Source organism: Antrostomus carolinensis, unplaced genomic scaffold (genome assembly GCF_000700745.2).
Source record: "Antrostomus carolinensis isolate BGI_N321 unplaced genomic scaffold, ASM70074v2 scaffold10631, whole genome shotgun sequence".
In the NCBI taxonomy this organism is placed as follows: domain Eukaryota; kingdom Metazoa; phylum Chordata; class Aves; order Caprimulgiformes; family Caprimulgidae; genus Antrostomus; species Antrostomus carolinensis.
Window position 1 is genome coordinate 86,174 of NW_010293545.1, and position 23,217 is coordinate 109,390.

General features: G+C 47.4%; 1 protein-coding gene across 1 annotated transcript in view; it reads left to right on the top strand.

The window, feature by feature from the left end:
- Positions 1 to 4,610: 4,610 nt before the first annotated feature.
- The window catches only part of TNFRSF11A (TNF receptor superfamily member 11a), a 27,396-nt gene continuing 8,789 nt past the window's right edge, over positions 4,611 to 23,217 (top strand). The window contains exons 1-8 of the mRNA XM_029087295.1: positions 4,611 to 4,715; positions 5,039 to 5,234; positions 18,602 to 18,745; positions 19,202 to 19,327; positions 19,882 to 20,025; positions 21,134 to 21,227; positions 21,583 to 21,671; positions 22,741 to 22,848. Coding sequence (XP_028943128.1) covers positions 4,611 to 4,715; positions 5,039 to 5,234; positions 18,602 to 18,745; positions 19,202 to 19,327; positions 19,882 to 20,025; positions 21,134 to 21,227; positions 21,583 to 21,671; positions 22,741 to 22,848 — 1,006 coding nt within the window. The remainder of the gene's footprint in view (positions 4,716 to 5,038; positions 5,235 to 18,601; positions 18,746 to 19,201; positions 19,328 to 19,881; positions 20,026 to 21,133; positions 21,228 to 21,582; positions 21,672 to 22,740; positions 22,849 to 23,217) is intronic.

Genomic DNA, 23,217 nt, shown 5'->3' on the forward strand with positions numbered 1-23,217 from the left:
GTGAAGCGTGTGCCTTGTAGGATCCTGTGTGTCCTTCTCCCGGGCATGTTACACCTTCTCTTTAAATATGCTGCAAGGAGATCAGGAAGTGGGGATGGAGAAGCAGCAGCTGTAGTGTTTAATGGGCAATAAGGTTTCATTTGGATTTGATCCTTTGCTGAGGAATGAATGCACGCTATTGATCCAAGTGTGACTCATCTCAATATTCAGTTTTCCAAGAAGTTCAAGATGGTTAAGTGTGCTGTTAGGTAAAGTGACTGGGTGGCTCTGTGGAACTGATAATGGGGTGTTGCACAGTGTTTCAAATGAGTGATGGTCTCAGTCATCCTGCTGAGGGGTCAGTGGGTGTCTGCCGGAATTAAAGACTCATCTCCAGGCAGTACAGAGCTCCAGGTGTATCCTGGGCAGCACAAGCTCCCCAGTCCGTGCCGCTATTGTTCTTGTCCTAAGGATAAATACATGACTTAAGCCTTGGAGGTCATCAGGTTGGTATCTCTTATAAGCATGAACAAATACTTGGTTAAAAATTCACTATGACTTTGTATTTCTTTCCAGAAGTATGCAGGCATTGTTACTGCCGCAGTGGTTGGTGATAACCTGTCAGTTGAGCATGTGCTTGCATGTACTTCAAATATTTGACACATTAGCAGTCGCTGGTTGTGAGCTTTTTTCTTTTGAATGCTGCAAACTTCAGGTTCTTGACAGGCATTCAGCACTGGTACATTTTTGTGGGATTGTAAAAGGTGTGTTGTGTAAACCACACGCCCATGTGACTGAGGAGCTTCGTTATAGTTGCTCTGTCATGAAAAATATTTGTACATTTGAAAATCTCAAGGAGCTTGGGCAATAATGTGCTATGGAAACTTGCATTTCACAGGAAGAAAGTTTCAAGCTGGCGGCATGGTTTTGTGTATGTTGTTTTGTGGGGTTTTTTGGCAAATAATAGATCAATTTTGTTTAAATTTATTTATTTTAATAGCTGGAGACTGCAAATGAAATTAGAGCCCCTGTGCTAAAAGTGTGCAGATATTTTCCTACCTTTTTTCTCTTTAGCCCAGTGTAGAAAGCTCCATGTACTGGATCATCCAGTAGGGCCCTCTCCCTGCGGCGGGTAACGAGGCAGCCTTTCTCCCTGGCCCCGTGACGGACTCTGTCCATTAATTGCTGATGCTGCAGAAGCTGCACTGCAACCCACCTGCTCCCCAAGGCATCCCCCTGATTCAGGGGGCTCTTTCCTAGAGCTCTAACTTGGCACATATGCTGGACTTCTCGTTCATCTGCTGGGAGGCAGATGCTTATATTTACAAAGCCTGTATTTAGTTCAGAGTCTGAAACCCCAACCAAATTTACAACATCTGGTAGAAGAAAAAATGGTGGTCTAGATCCAACAAAACTCTTCATCTCATCTCCCATCCCTCAACAGGATGAGAGGCAGGGGAATGGAAGTGCCTTCACAGCCTTCCTGCGTGGTGTGAAAAGGCATCCTGGGGTGCAACCATCTGCCTTTCAGTTTTGCTTCTCTGCCCAGGTTTCCTTCACATTGTTTCGAAGACCCAAGTTTAAGATGCACCCTCCTAGTTCTCCCTCCCAGGGAAATGGGGCATCACGAGGGGCTGAGGCCCTTGTGCGGGAAAGGGGCAGGGGTCAGCAGCGTGGCTAAAGCGAAGGGGACACAAGCGTGAGGCTAGGGGTGCTGTTCAGATGCCCAGTCAACTGGTGTATCCACCAAATCATTCCTTATCTTTGCTTTTTTGGGTTGAAAGTTTTGGAAAGGTGGGAGCCAAATTCAGGGATTGCCTGGGAGTTAGTTGCTGTTTATCCAAGCTCCTGGAAAAAGATGCATTTTTACACTGATACTGGAGTGGTTTCATTTTCTTACCATTACAAAACTTGCAATGTTACATTGAATGCTGCAGTTATTTAAAAATATTATTTAGTTAAGTAATTTTCAGTTCATTGTCTCTAGGAAGGAGGTAAGAAGAGATCTGTACTGACTGCAGACCTGCTAAGCGGTCAGCCGTGCTCGTGGTTTGCTTCCCATGGCGGGCTTCACCAGGGAAGGGATCCCGATATTATCCAGGGGACTATTTTGATTCTGACACCCCTCAGAGGCTGCAGGTGGTTTTCCATCTCTCTTCTTAGAAAGAGCATCCTGAAGGCCAGTCCAGTTTAGGCTCATATGCCACAGTGGTGAACAGAAACAGGGGGCACCTGAATGCCACTGTAAGTCTGAAACTCAGATTTCAAGCATTTTGGTTTTCTCCAAATGTAAGGCAGCTGAAAAGGTACCATTGCAAAGGTAGCTGAAAAACTAGTTTTTTATAATAGGATTTAAAAAACAAAATTCTAAAAAATAAAAGGCTGACGGAGCAGTTTTGGTGTGAATTTTTAGTTTTTACTTGTGTTATATAGAACGATATATGCCATAAACATGCCATAGCACTTTCTCCTATATGTTCCCTAGTTCATATTTTTGAGCATTCACATTTCAGTTTCTAACAATCTACTGCAATCCATAATTAAGACTATAAAGCACCCAGTAGTGGCTTCTGTGGGTTTTGGCTCAGAAACATAAAATTTAACTCGGAGGAAAATGTCTGAGCTTTCACAAAGAGACTGTTTTCACATAGTGGCAGACAATGAGAGAAGTTTCAGCCTGAACAACAAATACTTCAGGCAGGATCAGGAGTGAGAACGGGAAAGTAATCAAGCAGACGTGCAATACTGAACTGCCTGGAGCTTCTCTGAGCTGAACAGGGCTTGGCTTTACTCAATGCCTTCAAAGCCTTTACTCAGCACCTTCAGAGCCAGCCGATAACGTGTCTAACTGCTCAGGACACTGTGAGTTTGCTCCTGTAAATCTGTGGTTAGAATGAGCAGCTGGTAAATAAACACAGCCTATAGCCTTGGTATGGTGCTAAATGTGAAAAGGGGAAGAGACTCAACAGACTGTTCTGTTTAAAAAGAAACATTTCCTAGTACCTTAAATGCGCCCATTTTAAAACACCCTGGCCAGCGCAGTGGTGGATGGACATGGCCCTGGCAGAGGGATCTCCTCCTGGCACTGCTCCACCAGCTCACCAGGCTCCCCCTGGGAGGGAGCAGCACGGCTGCCAGCAGCCGGGCACGTTCGTCACCCACGCCTCACGCCTTGCCTTGCAGAGCCCCCGCTGAAGTCAGCATTGCACGTGTTGCCAGCCAGGCAAGCTGGGCGTCATGGCCATCCCTCCCACCCCCAACTCCATTTCTGTTTGGTACTAGAGCTGTAGCCTGCCCAGCCCAAGTGTGGTGAGACCCCAACCCCTCCAGCAGCTCAGCAGAGCTCTGGCACTGCAGTTGCAAGCTCTATGGCTTCCTAAAACCCATCAGCACATCCCTTGCCCTAGCTCTTCCTGAGGTGAATGGGCAGCAGGACCAGCTGCTGTCCCTAAGCCAGGCACATCATGCAGTGTCCTTTTGGCCCATAGTCCATTGTGGAGCATCAAACCCATGTAGGAGCCACCAGTGCCCAAACAGCCATGTTGTGTTGGAGACTGGGTGGGCACCGAGGATCAGGCAGGGCCCAGCACTTGTAGAGGACTTTGAGGGTGTTAAGTGTTGAAAGGAGCTTTAGGAAGACTAGGAAGGTCTGGCTATATGGCCTCTGGAAGCTCTGCAGAGGTGAAGAGGAGGTCATAGCTTTGTTTGCCATGCGGGCAGGCGCTCCACGCTAGCTACAGGAGAGATACCTGGCAGCCCTTTCTGTCCCGAGTGCTCCCTGGCTCTGAGGATCCCTCCTCTGAGCAGAAATCAGACCACAGCAGCACTGGTAAAGGAGTTTTTTTACTACTTCTTCTTTTAAATCTCTTCATCTTTTGTGATTGAATTTATTTATTTATTTATTTATTTGCAAACATAAAGCAATTTATAAATATTTTTTTTTGTTTCTCCTGATCAAGGGTTAAATCTAAATATACAAGTGAAAGAACAACTTCCTTATTTGCTCGAGTCAGACGTGTGCTCCCGGCTCGTTTCACAGCGGCGTGTGAGCGCAGGGAGGCAGGGAAGGCGGTGGAACGACACGGCTCTGCCGGATCCTCAGCCCCTGTAGATCGGCGCTGCCGTGCGGCGCTGCCCTGTCCTGCCCCACCACCGAGGATTCCCACTCCCTTTGCGAGACGCCTGGGTCCAAACAACGTGTCTTCAGCTGCAGCCGCCCTTTTGCCGGGCAAGGCCGTTGCTGCTGGGTCGGTGGTGTTGGCAACGAGTCTGAGTTGGGGGTCAGGAGGCCGCTTTGCTGGCTCCCGGGTCAGGTTGCAGGGACTGACCCCATGCACGGCACGAAGGTGTTTTAGGAGAGTTCCCAAAGTGCATCTTCTGCTTTTCTTTCCCCTGGCAGCAATCCCACCTGCCAGCTCCCACCATCAACCAAAGCAAAGGACTCAGGGGACCTTGAGCTGTGCCAAAACGCTGTGGCCATCACCCACAGGGCTGCTGCACGGGAGCAGAGCTGGGATAGGGGACAGGGTGGGATGGGACAGAAGGTTTTCCCCAGTGCCAGAGGCAGGTGCCAGCAGGAGCGCGGTTGTGCCAGGGCGGATCAAAGAGCAAGGTGGGAGGCCACCCGAGACATGGCCAAGGCCCAAGATGTCCCCTGCCAGCAGAAGGCAATATCCAGAGGCGGTGAGGAGAAGGCAGCGATCGTGGGGCAGATGCCTGGCAAGGGATGGCACCAGGTAGAGGAGGGCTGGGAAGGGAGGGTGCAGAGGGTGGGAGGCGTGTTGGATGGATGGCCCTGCCGAGAAGGACCTGGAGAGCCGTCCCCATCGGCGGGAGGAGGGATGTGGGCATGGTGACTAAACTTCTTGTAAAAGGGGGTGGAGAAAGGAAAGGGAGGGACAAGAAGAGGGGAAAAAATAAAAAAAAACTCTGCATGTCAAGTCTGAGGAAATGCTGTGGGAACTACAGCCAGGCTTTTTTTTTTTTCTCTCTTCTTCTTCTTCTTCTTCTTCTTCTTCTTCTTCTTCTTCTTCTTCTTCTCTCTTCTCCCCTCGTGTAGCTGAGAGGAAGGAAGGAAGAAAGAGAAGTAACTAGCTCAAATGTGCCTCGCTCTGCTGCCGGGGCTCGGGGGCTCGGCTGGAAGGATCTAGTTTCTCTTCGGTGGCAGGAAAAGGAGCCACAGGAGGAGGGAGAGACGGACACCCAGACATGCCCGTCCCGTCAGGCTGCTGGCTCCTTCTCCTTTGCCTGGCCAGGTAAGGCTGTGCCGCCAGGGCTGAGCCCGAGGAGGGGGAAGGCGGGTGTCACACCTCACACGGGCAGGTTCGTTTCTTTGTCACTCGGAGGAGGTGGCGAGGTCAGAGCCCGTGTGGCATCTTGCCCTGCCGGCGCTGGCAGAGCAGGGTTTAGCAGAGCGGCTTCGCCTGCCTTCTTTTTCCCTCTGGTTCTTTGGTTTCTGTTTTTGTTTTCCTTTCCCTGCAACTCGCCCTGTCTCACAAGGTTCTCTTGCTTCTTTAAAATCAAAATAGCCCAAACCCAAAGCTCCAAAGGAAGCCAGAAGATCTGCCGAGAAAACAGTCTGCTCCTGCCCAGGGCAGGGTGTGAGAAACCAGAAAATGTTTGCAGTGAGGTTGTTAAGGGATATAATTTGCATGTAGAGTAAAAATAAGGCAGACTCCACCCTACCGAACAGATTTATTCAGGAGAGCATGAGCACACTTGTCCCTCAGACATGGGACGAGCGTGTACGGTCTTCGCAGCCGAGCTACAGTTTCTCAGCCTCCCCGGAGGGATGCAGCCCCCCTCGCGCTCTGACCACCCACCATCCCAAAAGTAGGCGACCCCTGAGCGGCCCTGGGATGTCAGACATTGTTGTGACCCCAGGTCCACGGGTGGAAGACTGAGGCCCACACCGGCTACGTGACTCGCTTGGAGGTTCACGTGCTGCTCGTGACAGAGCCGGGAATCAAACCTCAGTCCCAGGTCAGCTGCCCCAGAAGGACAGCCCCTTCCTCTCAAGGGAGAGATCTGAGCAAGGTTTGGCTCTGCGGCTGTTTGCAAACAGCGTGTGTGTGCTCTTTCTGCAGCTTCATGCAGTGCCAGGTGGCTAATGGTCAGCGTGTTTTACGGTTGGGATCGTTGCTGGTCTTCCCCTCTTCTCAGAAAGACCATTTTCTGCAGCCAGCTCTCGCTGAGCCTTGTGAATGGCACACATCAAGTTTCCTGCAGCAGTTTAAATTTGCATCATCTCACTTTATGTTTTCTAATTATTCACCTTAAAAATGATTCCTCTCCCTTTGGGTCATTTAGACCCTTCTAGACTGGCAGGCTGTTTGCAAATCCCATGCTACAGGCACTTTATTTCCCCCATTAATCAGTGTTTGGCAGCCTCGCTATGATTTGTATTTCTTTCATTTGTACTTCTAGTATTTCTCTGTGTCTCATTATTCCTGATTAGTGGTGTCATTTTAAGTGCTTCCCTCAACATAGTGCTGTAACTAGGCCGTGGCTGGGTTCCCTGAGAGCAAGGTGCAGCTTCAAGAAAAAAAAAAAGAAAAAAAAAGAAAAAACCCTCTGCTGTCTACAGCTTACAATTTAATGTCTGACCGCATAGTCCTGAGAGCCTTTCCCCTGGATGCCTGGTCCTAAATATGTTGCCTAAAACCACACAGGCCTTTTTTCCCCTCTAAAACATATGTTTCATTCTGTCCACCCTGGCTCTTTAGGCTTCTCTTAAATTGCTGCTTTCCAGGTGTCCTCCATATGTATATGAATGAGCCTGCGCACTTCAAAATTGATTTTTACATTATAACATTATATTACATAATATAGGTTGCCCAAGGAAGCTGTGGCTGCCCCCTCCCTGGAAGTGTTCAAGGCCAGGCTGGATGAGGCTTTGAGCAACCTGGTCTAGTGGAAGGTGTCCCTGCTGATGGCAGGGGGGTTGGAACTAGATGATCTTTAAGGTCCCTTCCAATCCAGACCATTTTATGATTCTATGATTCGATGAACTTTCAGGTGGTTTGTCCCGTTCCTCAGTATCCTTGTATCTGTCTTTTTTTTCTGCTCTGGTGTTCGGGACTGTGGTCAATGCAGCATGATGAGAAGACCTCAGTGTTCTTCATACCTTTGCTCCAGGTCACTAACCATGACATATTTGCTTCCTTCTGGAGCCCTTTGGATTTGGAGCAGTTGTTCCCTTTGGAATCTCCTCGTTGCCTGGAACCTGCTCAAACTCTTGTCCAAACCTTGGGAATTCAGGTTTCCATGCTGTAGCTCCCAGCATGTTGCAGGTACCCGGATGCAGGAGCCAGGAGGAGCTCCTCACTATTTCTCACCTCTCAATTCGTAGCCTTTCAGAGGATGCAAAACAGGGAACTTGTCTTTATTTGGGGCTGATGTGTAAAGTCTTTCCACTGCTTTCAACATGTGCTTAATTCTGAGTCTAAGTGGTTGCACAGGGTGCATCTTTCCACAGCCAATGCCTTGGGCGAGTAGCAGTACAAAATAGTAGGAGGCTCCAGGGAAGTTGTAGGGTGAGCTTACATAGGAGAAGCTAAGCTTTGTCTAAGAGCCAGTTAATCTAATATCCTGTCTGCAACCGTCAGCGGGACCTGCAAATCAAGAATGTGAAAGGAAGGCAAGCCTGGAGAGATGCTGCTCCAGGCCAGCCTTTCAGATTCTCCTTTGCTCTTCTGATTGGAACAGTGGTTTCTTGTAAGAGTGCTGTTTTCTGATGAAACAAATTGTGAGAATAAGTGTGGTGGAGCTGAAGTTTGTCTGATGCACTTGTGTTAGTTTAAAGTTGATAATATGGTGGGGTAGTGAGAGGGCAGTGATATTTGCAATGTATTTCCTGCAAAGAATGAGAAACACTTGGAAATGCAAGTTGATGAGTACTCATAGTTCTACTGAGAATAGACATGATCATCGTCATCATTTTCACCAAAGAGGAAATGGGAACAGAGAATTCGTGACTCGCTCTAGGTCACACACCAAGCGTGGAGCAGAACTGCTGGGAGCAGAGCTCAGCCCTCCTTGTCTTGTGCTTCAGCCACAAGATGATCTTTCCAAGTGATTGGTCTTGGGCACCTGTCAAAGGACATGGTATTTTGCTTTGAGGCGTGATCTGCTCAGCTTCTTTGTTCAGGACAGTCACATCCCTTTCCTTGCTTAACACTGGTAAAGAGCATAAATGTTTCTATCAAGTGGGAGTTACAGCCTGTGAGAACGTGCATTTGCAAATATGCCATAAGCCGGTTGCCTGGTTTAACATCAAGGACTCTTTTCCCCTTGTATGGGAACAGGATGGGTTCTTCCACTACTCATAGTACTTACTCTATAGGGAAAGTTTGCTCACTGCGAGCATCTGGAATTTTTTGTAATATATAAAAAAAAAATATGTATTATCTTTTAACTTCCTGAAATACAGTCTTTATGATGAGAGGGGAAAAAAGAGCATAAAAATGTCCATGCTGCATTATGTCATAGGCTGTCCTGGTCCAGTGTTCCTGCTCTGATCAGGACCAAAGGAATTACTCAGTAGGGCAAAACTTCTACAATATCTCATCTAAACTCACAGAATCACAGAATGTTGAGGATTGGAAGGGACCTCGAAAGATCATCTAGTCCAACCCCCCTGCCAGAGCAGGAACCTAAATGAGATCACACAGAAAGGTGTCCAGGCGGGTTTTGAATGTCTCCAGAGAAGGAGACTCCACAACCTCCTAGATTTATTCTGTTGTTAACAGCATGGGTTTCAAAGTTACTGCAATTCAGTTAGTTCACTTGTCAAAATGTCCTTGCAGGAATGGTTCCTGCAAGGGAAACTGGAAAGTTTTTCATTCTTTGCGGTTTCCCCCAGAACATGTGAAAAATCTTACAGCACCTCATATAAAAGGAATATAACGCGTATAAAACTGAACCAATCCACAATTTAAGAAACCTCTGCTGCTTCTCTTTTCATGTTAAATATCACCTCCCTGATGTGAACGGGACCAAAACAAACCTTCACCACATTCCCCAACTCAGTAGAATTCAAAGCTTATCAGCCATCTCGAGGGTGCTGACCGACATCATTTATGGCACAGGGCGTTCTTCAAACTGTGCCAGAAGACAAAAACCCACAGGTCAAGCAGAGGGGTTAACTGTGGCCCACAGGGTCTGTTTCTATTGCCTGTTACTGTCATCCCAAGCATGGAAAAGCGGGATGTAACTTGACCGCTCTGCAAGAACCAGCGCAGATGGTAAAAGGGATGTGTGTGTAACTACAGCGCAGAAAATCACAAAAAACCTCCAAGTGGTGCCCTCTGGCATTTCTACCTTAATGCTACTTAGAGGAATCATATTGGAGTCACTTTGCTGTGTTCATCCATCTGTCCCTTGGAGTTCAAGTGGTGGAAGACGCTGCTGTCCTAGGTACGCGTGTAGATGCAACAAAAAGGTACCCCCTGTGGCAAGGCTGTCCTCCTGCTGCTCCTCCCTGCCAGCTTCCTCTCAGTGTGACCAGGTCTCCAGGAGGCACTTGCAGTGACCAGAGCCAGGAGGGTTCCTGCCACTGCATGCTGTGACTACAGAATCCAGACCTCCTTCCACCCTGTGCTGCCAGGGGCTGCTCTGCAGCGCGAAGGCTGCTGGACACGTGGAGGGGATAGTTGTTTCCAGTGCTGGTTTAGCTTAGTGGAGGTGAGCAGTGGGGAGAAGAGCGAAACAGAGGTGACTGGGTCATCACGTCCGCAGCTGCAAGCGTGCCTCTTGCACAGGCTGCCCTCTTCCTTTCAGTGGAAACTCAACTTGTCAGGCAGCGCTGGCTTCTGCTGCAGCTGCTGGCCCTCTGGTTGAAGTCCGCGCTGGTTGGCATTGCCTGCGTGGAGAAGCAGCTGCTCTGAGAATGGTCCATTGTTACAGATGGAAAGCGCAAAGGCAAATATTTGTGTGTTATAAATGCAATATAAAAATTAAGTGCTGTTTAACCAGGTTGCACTATGGACTCAGGTAGGCCTCAGTCTATATAACACAATAGCCTGCCTGCAAGAACTTGCCCCTTTTTATGACTAACCCGTCTTTGAAAATGGTCCAAAGTCCATGTAGTAGAAGACAGACTGTTGTTGGACCTCCACGGGATGGAGCAGTGATGGCTTAAAGTCTCAGGGTGGGCTGCAGGAGAGCCCTGCTCTGCAGGCTGCACAGAGGCAGCAGGGTTTGGTGTGACACTTCAGCTCTGGGGAAATGCAAGTTTCCTGATTTTTCTTTGTTTGTGTGTCACTGCAGCATGCAATCGTGTTTGTGATGTGCTGCCTTGTGGAGGGCTCAGTGCCGCACCAGAGGAGCAACGCTGACTTGTGCCAGGTGCTCCAGGACATCCTGAGTGTGCATTGTCCCATTCCTGTGCAGCCACCTCGGCTGCTCTTCACAGTGCTTCCCTCAGTTACCTTTTTTGTTTGCCTTTCCAGGGTGTGAGTTCTCTGGGCCGAGGGCTTGGCTGTCTCTGGTGTTTGTACAGCGCTTAGGATGTCGTGGCTGCAAACAAAGCCAAAGAGACATTAATCACCAGAGGAGAGAGCCCCATCCATTTCTCACCACAGTCATGGGGGGGTCTGCCCGTGTGGGCCCAAGATGGGAGCAGATACAATCCCCCATCCATCTGCCATCATCCAGACAGCAGCATCCAACCGTCACTCTTATTCTCCATGTCTTCTTTGGAGTGCCCAGATGGTCAAGAAGGCCAACAGCATCCTGGCCTGTGTCAGGAATAGTGTGGCCAGTAGGACCAGGGAAGTGATTGTCCCCCTGTACTCTGTACTGGTGAGGCCACACCTCGAGTGCTGGGTTCAGTTTTGGGCCCCTCGCTACAAGAAGGACATGGAGGTGCTGGAGCGTGTCCAGAGAAGGGCAACAAAGCCAGTGAAGGGTTGAGAGCTTGTCTTATGAGGAGCAGCTGACAGAACTGGGGTTGTTCAGCCTGGAGAAAAGGAGGCTGAGCGGAGACTTCATCAGTCTCTACAACTACCTGAGATGAGGGTGTAGAGAGGTGGGAGTCGGTCCGTTCAACCAAGTAACAGGACAAGATGAAATGGCCTCAAGTTGCACCAAGGGCAGTTTAGATTGGATCTGAGGACAAATTTATTTCCTGAAAGGGTTGTCAGGTATTGGAAGGGGTTGACCAGGGCAGTGGTGGAGTCCCCATCCCTGGAGGTTTTTGAGTCATGTAGACATAGTGCTGAGGGACATGGGTTAGTCAGGGACTTGTCAGTGTTAATGATTGGACTTGATGATCTTAAAGGTCTTTTCCAATCTAGGCAATTCTGCTATTCTCTGATTCTTCTGCCCATGACCCAGCAGTGTCCCCATGGCGGGGATATGTTCCCCACACCTCTCAGCCAAGTGTGTTTGTGGTGTCTCCTCACCTCTTGCCAGAGAGGCTGGGGCAGGGGCAGGGGCAGGGGGTGTGGCTGAGGGGGGCAGCGGGCAGGCATGGAGCTGAGACCTGGAGCCGCGCCTTGGCTCTGCAGAGCCCGCTGGCTGCTCCTCTCTCCAAATCTAGATAAAAGAGACCAGGAAAGCCTGCATTTGGTAAAAGAGCCAAGCCGGCCGGTTTAATCCACCCTGTAAGAGCCAATTAGCCAAGGAGGGGGGAAAAAAATGAGGTCATTCACCCTCACCACTTTGTGGCTACTCCAACAGAAAAAAAAGTATATAGAGCAGTTCAAGAATGACAAAGAACAACACTTGTGACTGCAGATGGGTGCAGAATATATTTAGTCAGTGGTCAAAATGGAGGGAAAAGAGAAAAATCTTGTATGGAAAAAAAAATACTGTGAAGTTTTGTTAGGCAACCCGTTAATCTGGAATACAGACAGGGAAAAATGTGCTACTAGATTCATATGAACTCCTAAAAATTGCTTATGTAGCATGCAAGGGAATCTGTTTTGAGGGTGTTATTTTGCCACAGCGAATGGTTTTGCCTTATGAGCATCATGTTCTTCAGTAACTTTTCATTGTTCAGTAGCAAGAATGATGAGATGATTCCCTGAATCTGCTCTCAGAAAAAAAATTCTCCCCTGCAATACCACATGTAGTAAACAGGCTGCGTACAGAAGCGAGCCAAAGCTGTTCAAATCAAGGAGGAATATTTCCACTGATTGACTGTCCCACGGTCCCCGGCAGAGCTGGTTCCCTGTGGTGACACCTAAAGAGTAAATGAACCAATCCTCAGCCCAGTCCTGGGCCCTTTAATACAGGTGACAATCACTTCGTGCTGCAGAAGGTGCAGGTATGATCGCACAATTCTTACTATAACTCAGGCCGAGGCAGAACGGTCTGCAGGTGTTACCTGCGTCCCCTCTGTACGGTCATCGTCCAAAGTAAGGGCTAGAGCCCCACCACTACCCTTCCTGTTTCTGCCTGCAGAATATTCAGCATTTGTTCCATGTGCAATGCTAAAATCCAGGAGAAGGAAGCCAAATCAGAGCATCAGGTGGTGAAAGCAGGTTTCCCCTCTTCTCTACAAGCTTTCTCATTCTCCCTGGCAGCTCAGCTAGGATTGCAGGCACCTGCCTCACACCCTAAAAGATTAATATGTTGTGTTCCACTCTGGTGGCATGCTGGAAGGAAAGAGTACATAAACAGATTTTTAAGCATAGAAGGTCCCCACTGATCTCCTAATCTGGTGTCCAGAAATAGTCCAACCCAAGGAATCTCTCATGGTCATTTCTTCATTAAGACTTGACTTCAGTTGATGAAGCATAGAAAAATAATCTGCTGAACTAAAATGCGAGAGCAGTGTGTTCCCCATAAATGATTGTCTTTAATGCCTTTTTATATTATTATTATTTTAATTAAGCGTGAGTGTGTGTAGAGTTATTTGTGGTGAGTCATTGAGACTCTACCTGGAGCAGTGAGTCTGTTGAATGTAGAAGAGATTTCCCTTTGCAGGCCTTTTCACAAGCACATCTGGGTATTAGCTTTAGTAATGTCATTATTCTGCAGTTTTTATTTCTGCTTGTTATGGACTGTTGTCTTGCTGTCAAGACTTTTTTGTTAAATATTTTGGTTTGGTTAGCTTTTAGGTTTTTAGTCTCTAATTCCTCTTTAAAATATTCTACCTAGGAGCTATCAGTCTTTGAATCGCTGTGGCAGTGAGGACACATAGGTTAAAGCATGAGGCTTTGCACCAAAGTGCAGGCAACACATAGATGCTACTGACTGCCCAGCTGATGAAAATGTTGGGTGTACCCTTCTGGCTGTTGTATGAAGATGATTTTTGTCTCTGGATGACGAATGCTGTGCACGTGATGGTGAGTTTTCAGTCCACAGAGGAAAGCTGGCTGATTCAGACGTTGGTAGCTGTTTCAGCCCTGCCACCTATCACCTCCGTCATCTCCCATCTGATATACCTGAGGTTCCTGTCTGCCTCACCTCCCACCGCCCTGCTGTGAGAGTGGTCAGTGTGGCACTTCTCCTTCACGTAGTCTGCCGGCTAGAAATAACTCTGGTGGGTTTGAGATTGATGAATGGTCCTTCCCATTGGTGGAGCAGCACCAGTCACTCAGGTGTTTGCTTTTTGCTGTTCTCTAAAGCAGAGGGGCAAGGGGAAAACTGCTGTTTGCCTGATTCCTGGCTGCAAGTTACAGTTTTCTCTTGACCTTTTTATTATTGGTTTTATCCCTCATGTTCTTTCTGGCCTCTCCAGGTATGCAGGCTCTAATAGGGTTTCAAGGACCTATTTTTAAGAGCGAAATAATATTTAGTTTTTAGTTGTTGCCATTTCCCGGTTATATTTTACCACGGGATGATAGTTCTGTGATGTGGTTTCCTGGTCACTGGAAAGTTGACATCACTAAAAGCATTTCATTCACAATCTAAGATTTTTGTGATGAATTACAGACCTGCAAGCGAATAACTGGAATTGCACAGCTGTGACTTGTGTGCTGCTTTGATTGGATTTTTATCAACAGTGAAGTCCGTCTATGAAGGAACTGTTGCATTCAGTGTCTGTGTGATCATTTTAACCTAAGACTCCTCTTTCCCCTTATAACCTCTCAGTTCTAAAAACTTCCAGAGTCATTCATCATGCACGTTATTATTATGTGCCTCAGTAGAGTGCCTAGGAGCACTGTCCACAGGGCAGCACTCATTGAGAGCCAGATACTATTTTTATTTTTAAATAATTTTTTAGGCAAGCCTCTGAACCTGGCAATGAGCTGAAGAAATGTGCTTTTTGCTTAGTGATACTGCTGACCCAAATCAGGTAGGAAGTTGGAGGGCTGTGGGCACACAATCTGTGTGAGAGGAGAGGGAGCAGCTCATACGTGAAGGAAAAAAGGCAGCAGATGACTGCAGAAGCCATCCTAGCTGGATACCAGGGTGCTGTGCTTGCAGGGACTACTTCAGATCAGGAAATATTGGTCAAAGCTCAGTCCTCTTGACAAAGGCAAATAAAGCCTAAAATCCACAGAAATACTATAGTTCTACAGCAGGCAAAACTAAGGACCTCAAAAGCAAGTGGTTTGTGTAAACTCAGGCTCTAAAGTGTAAAGAGCAAGGGTCTGCAAGGCAGGACACATACAGTTGGTTCTCCCATAGGTGCTTTGGTTCTGCAGTGCTAAATGGAGAAAAAAAGTGTGCTTTGTTCAGTGAAGTTATGACAGATGACTTGAATACACTCCAGAAACAACTACACTGAGCAAGAAGGTGTCATCTTAAGATAGTTACCCCTTGACATGTCCCTTTACGCCTCAATTTTTGCAAAACTAAGATTATCGCTAATGAGCAATCCTCATTGAGGCCTCAGGTTCTTGTTCAGAAGTGACATGGGAAAAAGACTGTGGAAACCCCCGAGCTTGTTCTTCCAGATTTTTTTCTTTTAAAGGAAAGAGGCCCATGCAACTCTATCTTCTCTGAAATGTCTGTCTGAATATTCATCTGAGTGAGAAAGTAATTTTAGCATCCATGACACACAGCTTCTGCTGCCATCTGATTGCTCAACGGCACCAAGAATAAATATTTCCTTAAGCCTGAGGACAGGAATCTGAATGCTGCTGGTTCCCCCTTCAGAAGCACCTGTGTGTGTGTTTTTTCAAGGTCTGAGTAACACAGTGGTGCTTTGTAGCTCTGAGTCATCGAAGCTCTCCGACCCTACAAGCACACTCTTGCTTAGCGTCCTTTTCAAAAAGAGAAGCTGAAAAGGCTGCCTGCAGCTTGACACCAAAACACAGTCCTCCTGCAGACCTTGACATCAGCATACCTATTTTTCCAAAGAAGTCAATGGTGCTACTCATGTGCTTAAAGGTAAGCAGGTGTTGGTGTGCTTTGCCGAACCGGATCCACCAAGCCTGGAGGAGGTTTGTCTTTTTTCTCCTGGATTCTTTCCCTGTCAGATACACTTGTTCTGAGGTAACGTTAATCAAGCAGGAAAGCTGACTGGTTTTTAGGAACTGCTGCAAGCTTGCACGCTTTGCACGCTTTTGGAGTGACAAATTAAATTCACACAGAGCTGTGTGAATTTAGAGCTGTTTAAAGCACACATTTGCACATGGTGGTGGGATTTAATGGACAGCTTCATCAAAAGCAAGACTGTTAAAGGAATGATCAGGCTGGGTTTTGTCTTATTTAACCACTTCAGAGGAGGCTGACACCTTCACATTCATCGATGCCCCTTCTCTCTCTAGATAAGAGCTCGGTAATGATGTCCAAATCACTGACCCACAGGCCAGCACCCGATGAGAGGAAGGATGTTCCAAGGGTTATGGGGTGAACTTGAGACTTGGGAGGCTTGGTTTGGTTTCCTGTCACCTCTGTAAAGCCAGCCAGCCTCTGGGTGCGAGTTCCTCATCCACGCAATGAATCGCACTTCCCTGTCTCAGAGGGACACTGTGGTGGGAATGTGTTGGTGATGGCAACGCCTCAGGTCACCGTGCTGCCAGCAGCAGGAGTACTTCTCAGCCCCCAAGGGAACCTGACGTACAGCTTGTCAACGAGATGTGCCCAGTCCCCTGGCAGAGGGTTAAACAAGGGATGACCTGACTTCAGAGGGGCTGTGTTAGCAAAAGTGCCCGGGTTTGGCTCCCACCCTAAGAAAACAGCAGGTTGCTTTTTTCCCTTCCTGTCCTCTCTCCCGCCAGATTCAGGTCCAGCCAGTCCACACCAGGCCAAAACCCCTTGCCCTTGCGAGGAGGCTGGGCCCACGTGGGGGTTAGCACATGGACACCGAGAGCCTTGTCGTTATGCCATTGAGCATAAATCAAAGGAGAGGGGACTGCAGTGCTGTGAATGCACTGGCTTGTGTGAAAAGCAGAAGGACATGGTGGCAGAAGAGACTACTGATTGACACAGAGCGCAGATGTACGCAGCCACCGCTGTGACTGTGCCCTAACAAGAGCCTTCTTTGTACGATAAAGCAGGGAGGTACGAAACAATTCTCAAAAGGTGGCTGAGCAATTAGCCTGCTCCCCTCGCATCGGCCCCAGGGGATTGCTGCTTCTCCTCAGGCTGAGTCGTGATTCTCAGAAATTATTCCAGACCCTTTAGCTGAATGCTCTTCAGCAGATTTGCATATCCTTCCTTAAAAAGGATGACTTTGCCCTTGCTTGACACTTCAGTAATTTTTTAGTCTTTTCTTCTAAAGAGGAACTATTAAACTGGGGCAAATGAGGAGGAAGAGGATATTCTGTGACAAAAAGTGAGTGACTGGACCTGTTGTTGGTCTCATCACTTCTGTTGCCTTTTCAGGTGGTTTGGAACAGGGAATCTGTTGCTCGAGACCTCTCTGCTGCTCGAGTGCACAATGTCACCTCACCACCGTGCTGGCCAGCTCTGTGTTTTAGCAGATGCTGCCTGGAGTGCATTACGGGAAACGAGCTCCTTCAATTACAGGAGTGTTTTCAGCATTTCCCCGGGGACACTGAGCGGTGTCACCATTCAGCTGCCAGGCTGGCCCGGTTTTCCCTTTCCTAGATCGCCTCTCACCTTGCCAGCACTGATCATTATCCTGTGCCCCTCCTGGGAGGTGCTGCGCACAGGCAAAACATGATCTTTGTTCCAAAAAATGTATAATCTGATCATGAGAAAGGTACTGCTACTAAATGCAGAGAAAGAGACAAGGAAACAATGAGACAACACAAGATTTCTTGCGAGACTAGACTCTGAATTTTACCTGGGATTGTTGTAATGATAAAAAAAAGGCTATAAGTTGTTTATAACCTGCAAAACTATAGAAACTCAAAGCCTCTGACTTGAGGTACTTATTCTGTTCCAGACACAGATAGTGCAGTTTTGATAAACACAAGTTATACACCAACCCATAGCTCCAACTCCAAGCCAAAAGTGGTGTCCTAAAGAAAAACTTCAATGTTTTGGTCATCTTTAAGTCACAAGACCCTTCCCAGCATTGGAAGAGGACAAGGTGCTTAGGGGAAAATATTTTCTATTTAAAGAGATTGCTATTGCTGAAACTAGAAAAGAAGGAAAGAGGAGAAGTAAAGACTTGGCAGAAACAAGGGGAGAATATCAGGTAGAGAAATGGAAACCAGTATCGGTAGGCACAGGACTGTCATGCTATTAGACAGCAAAAGCTCCCTTTAACCAGCAGCAGAAGCGTTATTGCCACTTTCTCCAAGTAAATGAGATTTTAAGAACTGTATCCAATAATGAAGGATTCCTTGCTACAGGCCAGATTTTTAATCATCTTACCTAGTGCAAGATCACAGCTGGTTGTAAGGTGTTGAGTGTGCTTGGAGGACCGCTGTCAGGAGGCTCTTGGACAGCCAAAGTAGGGTCAGCGAGGGGCTGGGCACAGTGCTGGCCAGGATCCCCAGCACAAGCCATGCCCCAAAGACTGGCCAAGGGAGCTGCGTGTGCTGGGCTGCGGGTAGGACACCGCGTTTACAGGCAGCCACGAGCCGGGAGGGGATGCAAAGGCATCCCCAGAGCTAGAGGCAGCGCTGCTCCCTGCTTCGCCCTCTCATGTAACAGTTTCAGGTGGGAGGGTGGTTTGGGTTGGTTTGGTTTGGGGTTTGTTTATTTTTTTTGAGAAGCAAAAGGCTGTTGGCTTAATTGTATCACCTCACTGGATGGCTGCCTCAGTTCCACGAGTCCATCTCTGTAGGACACAGTGGGAGCCTTAAAAAGCTGCAAAATTAAAGTCCAATATTTTCTGGGGTTAGCCAGGAGTATTGCGTATCCCAGTGGGAAGCTGGGAACTTCTTCTTTTTCAGGAGTATAAATCATTCACCTTACTTGTTTGCTTAATGCTATACATTAAAACTGTCAGTTGCCCAGGTCTTGGCCTGAGGTCATATCTGTGGAACAGTCTACAGAATTGTCTATATGCCAATTTTTTTTTTCTTTACAATTGTTTTAAAGTTATAGATTTCAAATAATAGAGTACTGTAAGAAAAGGTTATATAGTGGGCCAAAAGTTCATGACAAATTGCAAGACTGTGTTATTTATTTATCTCCTGGCTGTGTTACAAGTCCCTGTGTGTGTACAGGATCGAGTACATATTCTTAGCGTGTCTACAAAGCACCTTTGAAGTTATAAATGTTGGTTAATTTTTACTGCTTAGCTACCCAAAGTGCTGTGCAGAAGAAAAGCTTTCCTCCTCTCTGCCAGCACTGTGACCAGGTAGGTCTGAAGCTCTCCAGGTCTATTGGTTCTTATGTCCTCTCTCTCCTTCTCTGCTCCAGTTGTCACTACAAATCAGTCCGCCATGTGAAAGTGAACAACACTATGAACATTCTGGACGGTGCTGTTCAAAGTGTGAGCCAGGTACGTGAGCACTGGGCTGGACCGGCTTCATAACTGGAAAGCTCATTAGGAACAGCTCTGTGGGTCAGTAAGGCAGCTTGCTCTTGTGACTCTGCTAATCTGTTGGCACATAGCCTTGCAGGTGCATGATTGCAGGCTTACAAGTGCCTTCTAGTGCAGGAGTGGTCTTGCTGACCTCAGCAAAAGCCATAGCAGCTATTTTGTTGGGATAGCACTTAACCACTACGGGAGACAGAAAGCAGCTTGATTCTTGTGCACGTAGACAGGCCACAAGCTTCACGGACGTTTCAGTGTCAGGCTAAATGGGGCCTGACTGAGGAACTGAAAAGGTGGCAGGAAGAAATGATTGTCCCCAGCAGTACAGCAGTGTTAGCCCAACCTGTTATTTTCCCTAAGCTCCTTAGACAGTTGGTGTGCAACTTGCAAATGACCTACTCGTCCTTCTCTCATTCACAGGAAAATATATGTCTGCTAGATGCACTGGTACTTCCGACAGCCTGTGCCAGCCGTGTGGCCCAAATGAGTATATGGATGTCTGGAATGAAGAAGATAAATGCTTACTACATAAAATATGTGATCAAGGTGAGCTGTTTGTACTGAAGAACCTTTTAACACAAATTAGTGAATCACAAAAATGGGAAGGTGGATCTAGGGGAGCTGCTTTGTTCAGGTACCCAACGCTGGAGGCTGGGCTTGCAGAAGAGCCTGGCAGAGAGGGAGGTCCCCAGACAGCAGAGGTGCTGTGCTGTGCTGAGCACCGTGACCATAGTCTCCATGCTGCTGATAATGATTATCTTCACTGGAGCCACCATCCACTCCTATGAGTTGGATCTTAAAGCTTGTCCTTTTGCCTAGCACACTGTGCACTCACTTCCCCCACACCTTTGTCTCACCCTTGCAAAAGCTCTGTTAATTTTCTACAGCAGCTACGAGGAAAAGTATTGCTCAGGAGTGCGCTCGGTGAGGAGCCCCGTGCTGATCAGTGGTCTCCCACGCTTCTTGAAAGGCAACATTTCCTCTAACACAAATGGTTTTGCATCTGGCATTCATAAAAAGCAAATACATAGAACAGGAGGCTTGTAAACTTGAGGCATATTATCAGAGAGATTTTTCCTCCCATCTGCTTTCTCTTTTAGGGAAAGCTTTGAGAGAAGTGAACCCAGGGAACAGCACGTTCCAGCGGCAGTGTGCTTGTACCATGGGCTACCACTGGAATGAAGACTGCGACTGCTGCCAGCGAAATTCCATATGTGCTCCAGGATTTGGAGTCGAGCATCCTGGTAAGATACAGAAAGGGGATGTACCAAGTGAAATGTCCAGCTCAGGCCTACAGGATGAGGCCAGCATCGTGTGGGTTGTGGTGTCAGAGAGGGTACTTTGAACTCTCAGATGACTGTCAACAGCAGATGCATCTCTGAGTTACCATTGCTACTGCATATAACCCTCCGGGACTATTTGCATTTCGAAGGCTTCTGCCTCTGAGGTTTATATAGTATCTTGGATCAAGTGAATTTTGCAAGATACCACGTGGACATGGCACTAGTCTCAAGGTGCTCAGTGGATTTCTAACATTTGCTGAGGTGTCTGACTCTGTGTCACTAGGTCGTGCATTGCTCCAGAGAAGTTTTCCTTTGGGGATTGCTGCTGAGGTCAAATTTGAAATCAGTTTTTTTCCAGTGACTTTTCTTTGCCATTTTATAATGTTATAAGCAAGTTAAAAACGATTAACACCTTTCAGGTGTGCAAGTGTTTAGATGACTTGTAATGCAAAGATTTATTACAGACATTTAATTTAGTCCTAAGTCTGATTGAAAACAAAATGCAGGTGTTTTGTGGGTGGAAAATAGAGACAGTCAAGTTCAGAGTTGTAATGAACACTGGGAACAGCTGGGCCAAGCACAAGGAACCCCAAAACCACAGCACATAATAGGGTAATGGAGGATGAAATGCTGCATGGGCCTGGTGCACCATGGTGCTGTTTTTCCTCCAGTCTAGCAAATCCTGATGCAGCATTTTGTTTACTGTGGCTTCATAGAAGTCACAACACTAGTTAGCCTTGCTGTCTGTGGCACAGCATTGATGCGAGGAAGTTAACGGGAGGGGAAGGATATAACAGCTGTGCGTTATTTTACAATAACTGCAAATGGCTCCTGGTCATTTCTCGTTTTGATCATGTAGATAAGAGCTCGGGTGAGACTAGTGTACTTTTTTTCTGCTTACATGTGACTGTCATTGTTGCTCTAATGTAAACTAAGATCCTTCCCTCTTCAGGGAAGCTTTTGGGGTGGGGAGGGAGCAGGGAAATGGGAAGCATAGTCACCTTTCTCTCACCTGAAAGGAACTCGGGGAAACTCGGCTATGAAGTTTTTTTTCCTTTACTACAAGCAGTGCAACAAGACAAGGACACAATGTGTACACCATGTCCCAGAGGCTACTTCTCACAGGTCGCTTCATCCACCGACAAATGTAAATCTTGGACCAAGTAAGTCCCTGTGTCTTGCAAAAGGACTACGCTAGCCACAAGGCAGGGAGAAGCTTGGGTGAAAGCATTTTTCAGTGGGGTGTTTCAGGCCGTCAACGGAGCATGCAGAGCATCTCCATTGGTTGTGCAGCAATAAAGGCATCCTCACACTGGAGCCTGAATTCTCCTTGGGGGTGGAGGAAGAAAGAGCAGTAAAAACAGAACTGAAAAGAAAGAAGGTATCTGAGCTTCTTGAGGGTGGAGAAATGCAGGATAAATGCCCTATGTTACAACAGAAAGTGCTACTCTGCTTAAGTGTAGGAGCCACAACGAGCTTCCTCTTTGAGAACCTAGTCTCTTTGTCTTTCTTTTTCAGCTGTACAGCTCTAGGAATGGCAGAAATCGTGCCTGGAACTGACAAGTCAGATGCTGTTTGCAAGAAGATGCCTGAGCCATCGGAAGATGGTACGTGTCCTCATACAGATTGTGTGCGTGTGTGTCCTCATACAGATTATAGAATCATAGAATCATAGAACGGTTTGGGTTGGAAGGGACCTTAAAGCTCATCCAGTTCCAACCCCCCTGCCATCAGCAGGGACACCTTCCACTAGACCAGGTTGCTCAAAGCCTCATCCAGCCTGGCCTTAAACACTTCCAGGGAGGGGGCAGCCACAGCTTCCTTGGGCAACCTGTTCCAGTGTTAGAAAGTACTGGGGAGGAGGAGGGATGTGTTTACTAGAGTTTTTGGCTGGCTTAACTCCATTCCCATTGTAGATGTCTCTACGGGGAGCAGCTGTAGACCAAGACATTGCTCTTGGAAAATCCCACCTTTAAAGATAACTTTTTAAGCCCGGCATCTCTAGGGCCCATGTCCACTACTAAGCAGAGCTTTACACCTCCCACTGAAACTGCATGGCGAGCAGCATTGCTGTTATGCTCATGACCTCTTTCATTTTTTCAGCCTGCTACTTTCCATACGCATGTTCCGTGCACAAAGGCTCCAGCTCCTCTCTGTGCTTCTTTTATAGCAGTGCATACAGTCTCAGCTGAACGTAGCTCTCCCTTCTTGCCCACTGCCCATTTCCCTCTCTAGTGTGGATAAAGTACTAGGGAGGCTGCTTGCCTGGCATGCAGTGATCCTTCCTAACCTGAGATGAAGGACAAATTTTGCCAGCTGAAGTTCATAGTCTCCATGAGAGGTATGTCCCCTAGGGCAGAGCAGGCATAGCCCATGGGCTGCTGGCAGCTTGCAAGGGGACATTCAGAGGACCATGACAGGATCACACCTCTCTGAGACACCAAGACTCTGTTTTTACAGAGATGGCTCAGTATCAGGTACCTTCAGTAAGGCTGCTTGTCACAAAACTGCATGAGTGCTACAAGCAGTTGTCCTTATTATAGAATTTGAAAATCATACTAGAAGGGGGGGGAGTGAAACCCTATCCTGTGGAAAAGCAAGTAAAATGAGCAAGGATTGTCATACTGCTGTGTCCAGGCTGCATGTTGATGGCACTGTCTTTTTCACATCCTGCAGGAACAAACAAGATCTTATACGTGTTGATTGTCATCTTGTTTTTTGTGGCACTAGTTGGCATTGTCATCTTCATTGTGTACTACAAGAATAAGGGAAAAAAGCTGACAGGTACGTGATAGCTAATAATATTCATGAATGTGACATGGCTTTCTGTGCACTCCAGTTTCATGGGGAACCACCAGGTTAAGAAACTCAGGAGATATTCTGGAAGTTCTGTGTTATCCCTGTATCTGTCCATATGGATATGCTCTAACTAGTGCAAAGCCAGGCTTCAAATTCCTTTCCTCTAGGCAGGCAGCGTATTACACTGGTAAGTAATGCATATCGCCTGGTATCCTCCTGCAGACCTGGCCGTGGGGTCACCACCCTCAGGGCAGAGGTAACCGCTGTCTGGATGAAGGGGGGCTGGTGCTGGGGGCTTTTATAGCAGCGTGGCCACTCTGCACCACATGGCACAGCAGATCCCTTGGCCAAAGG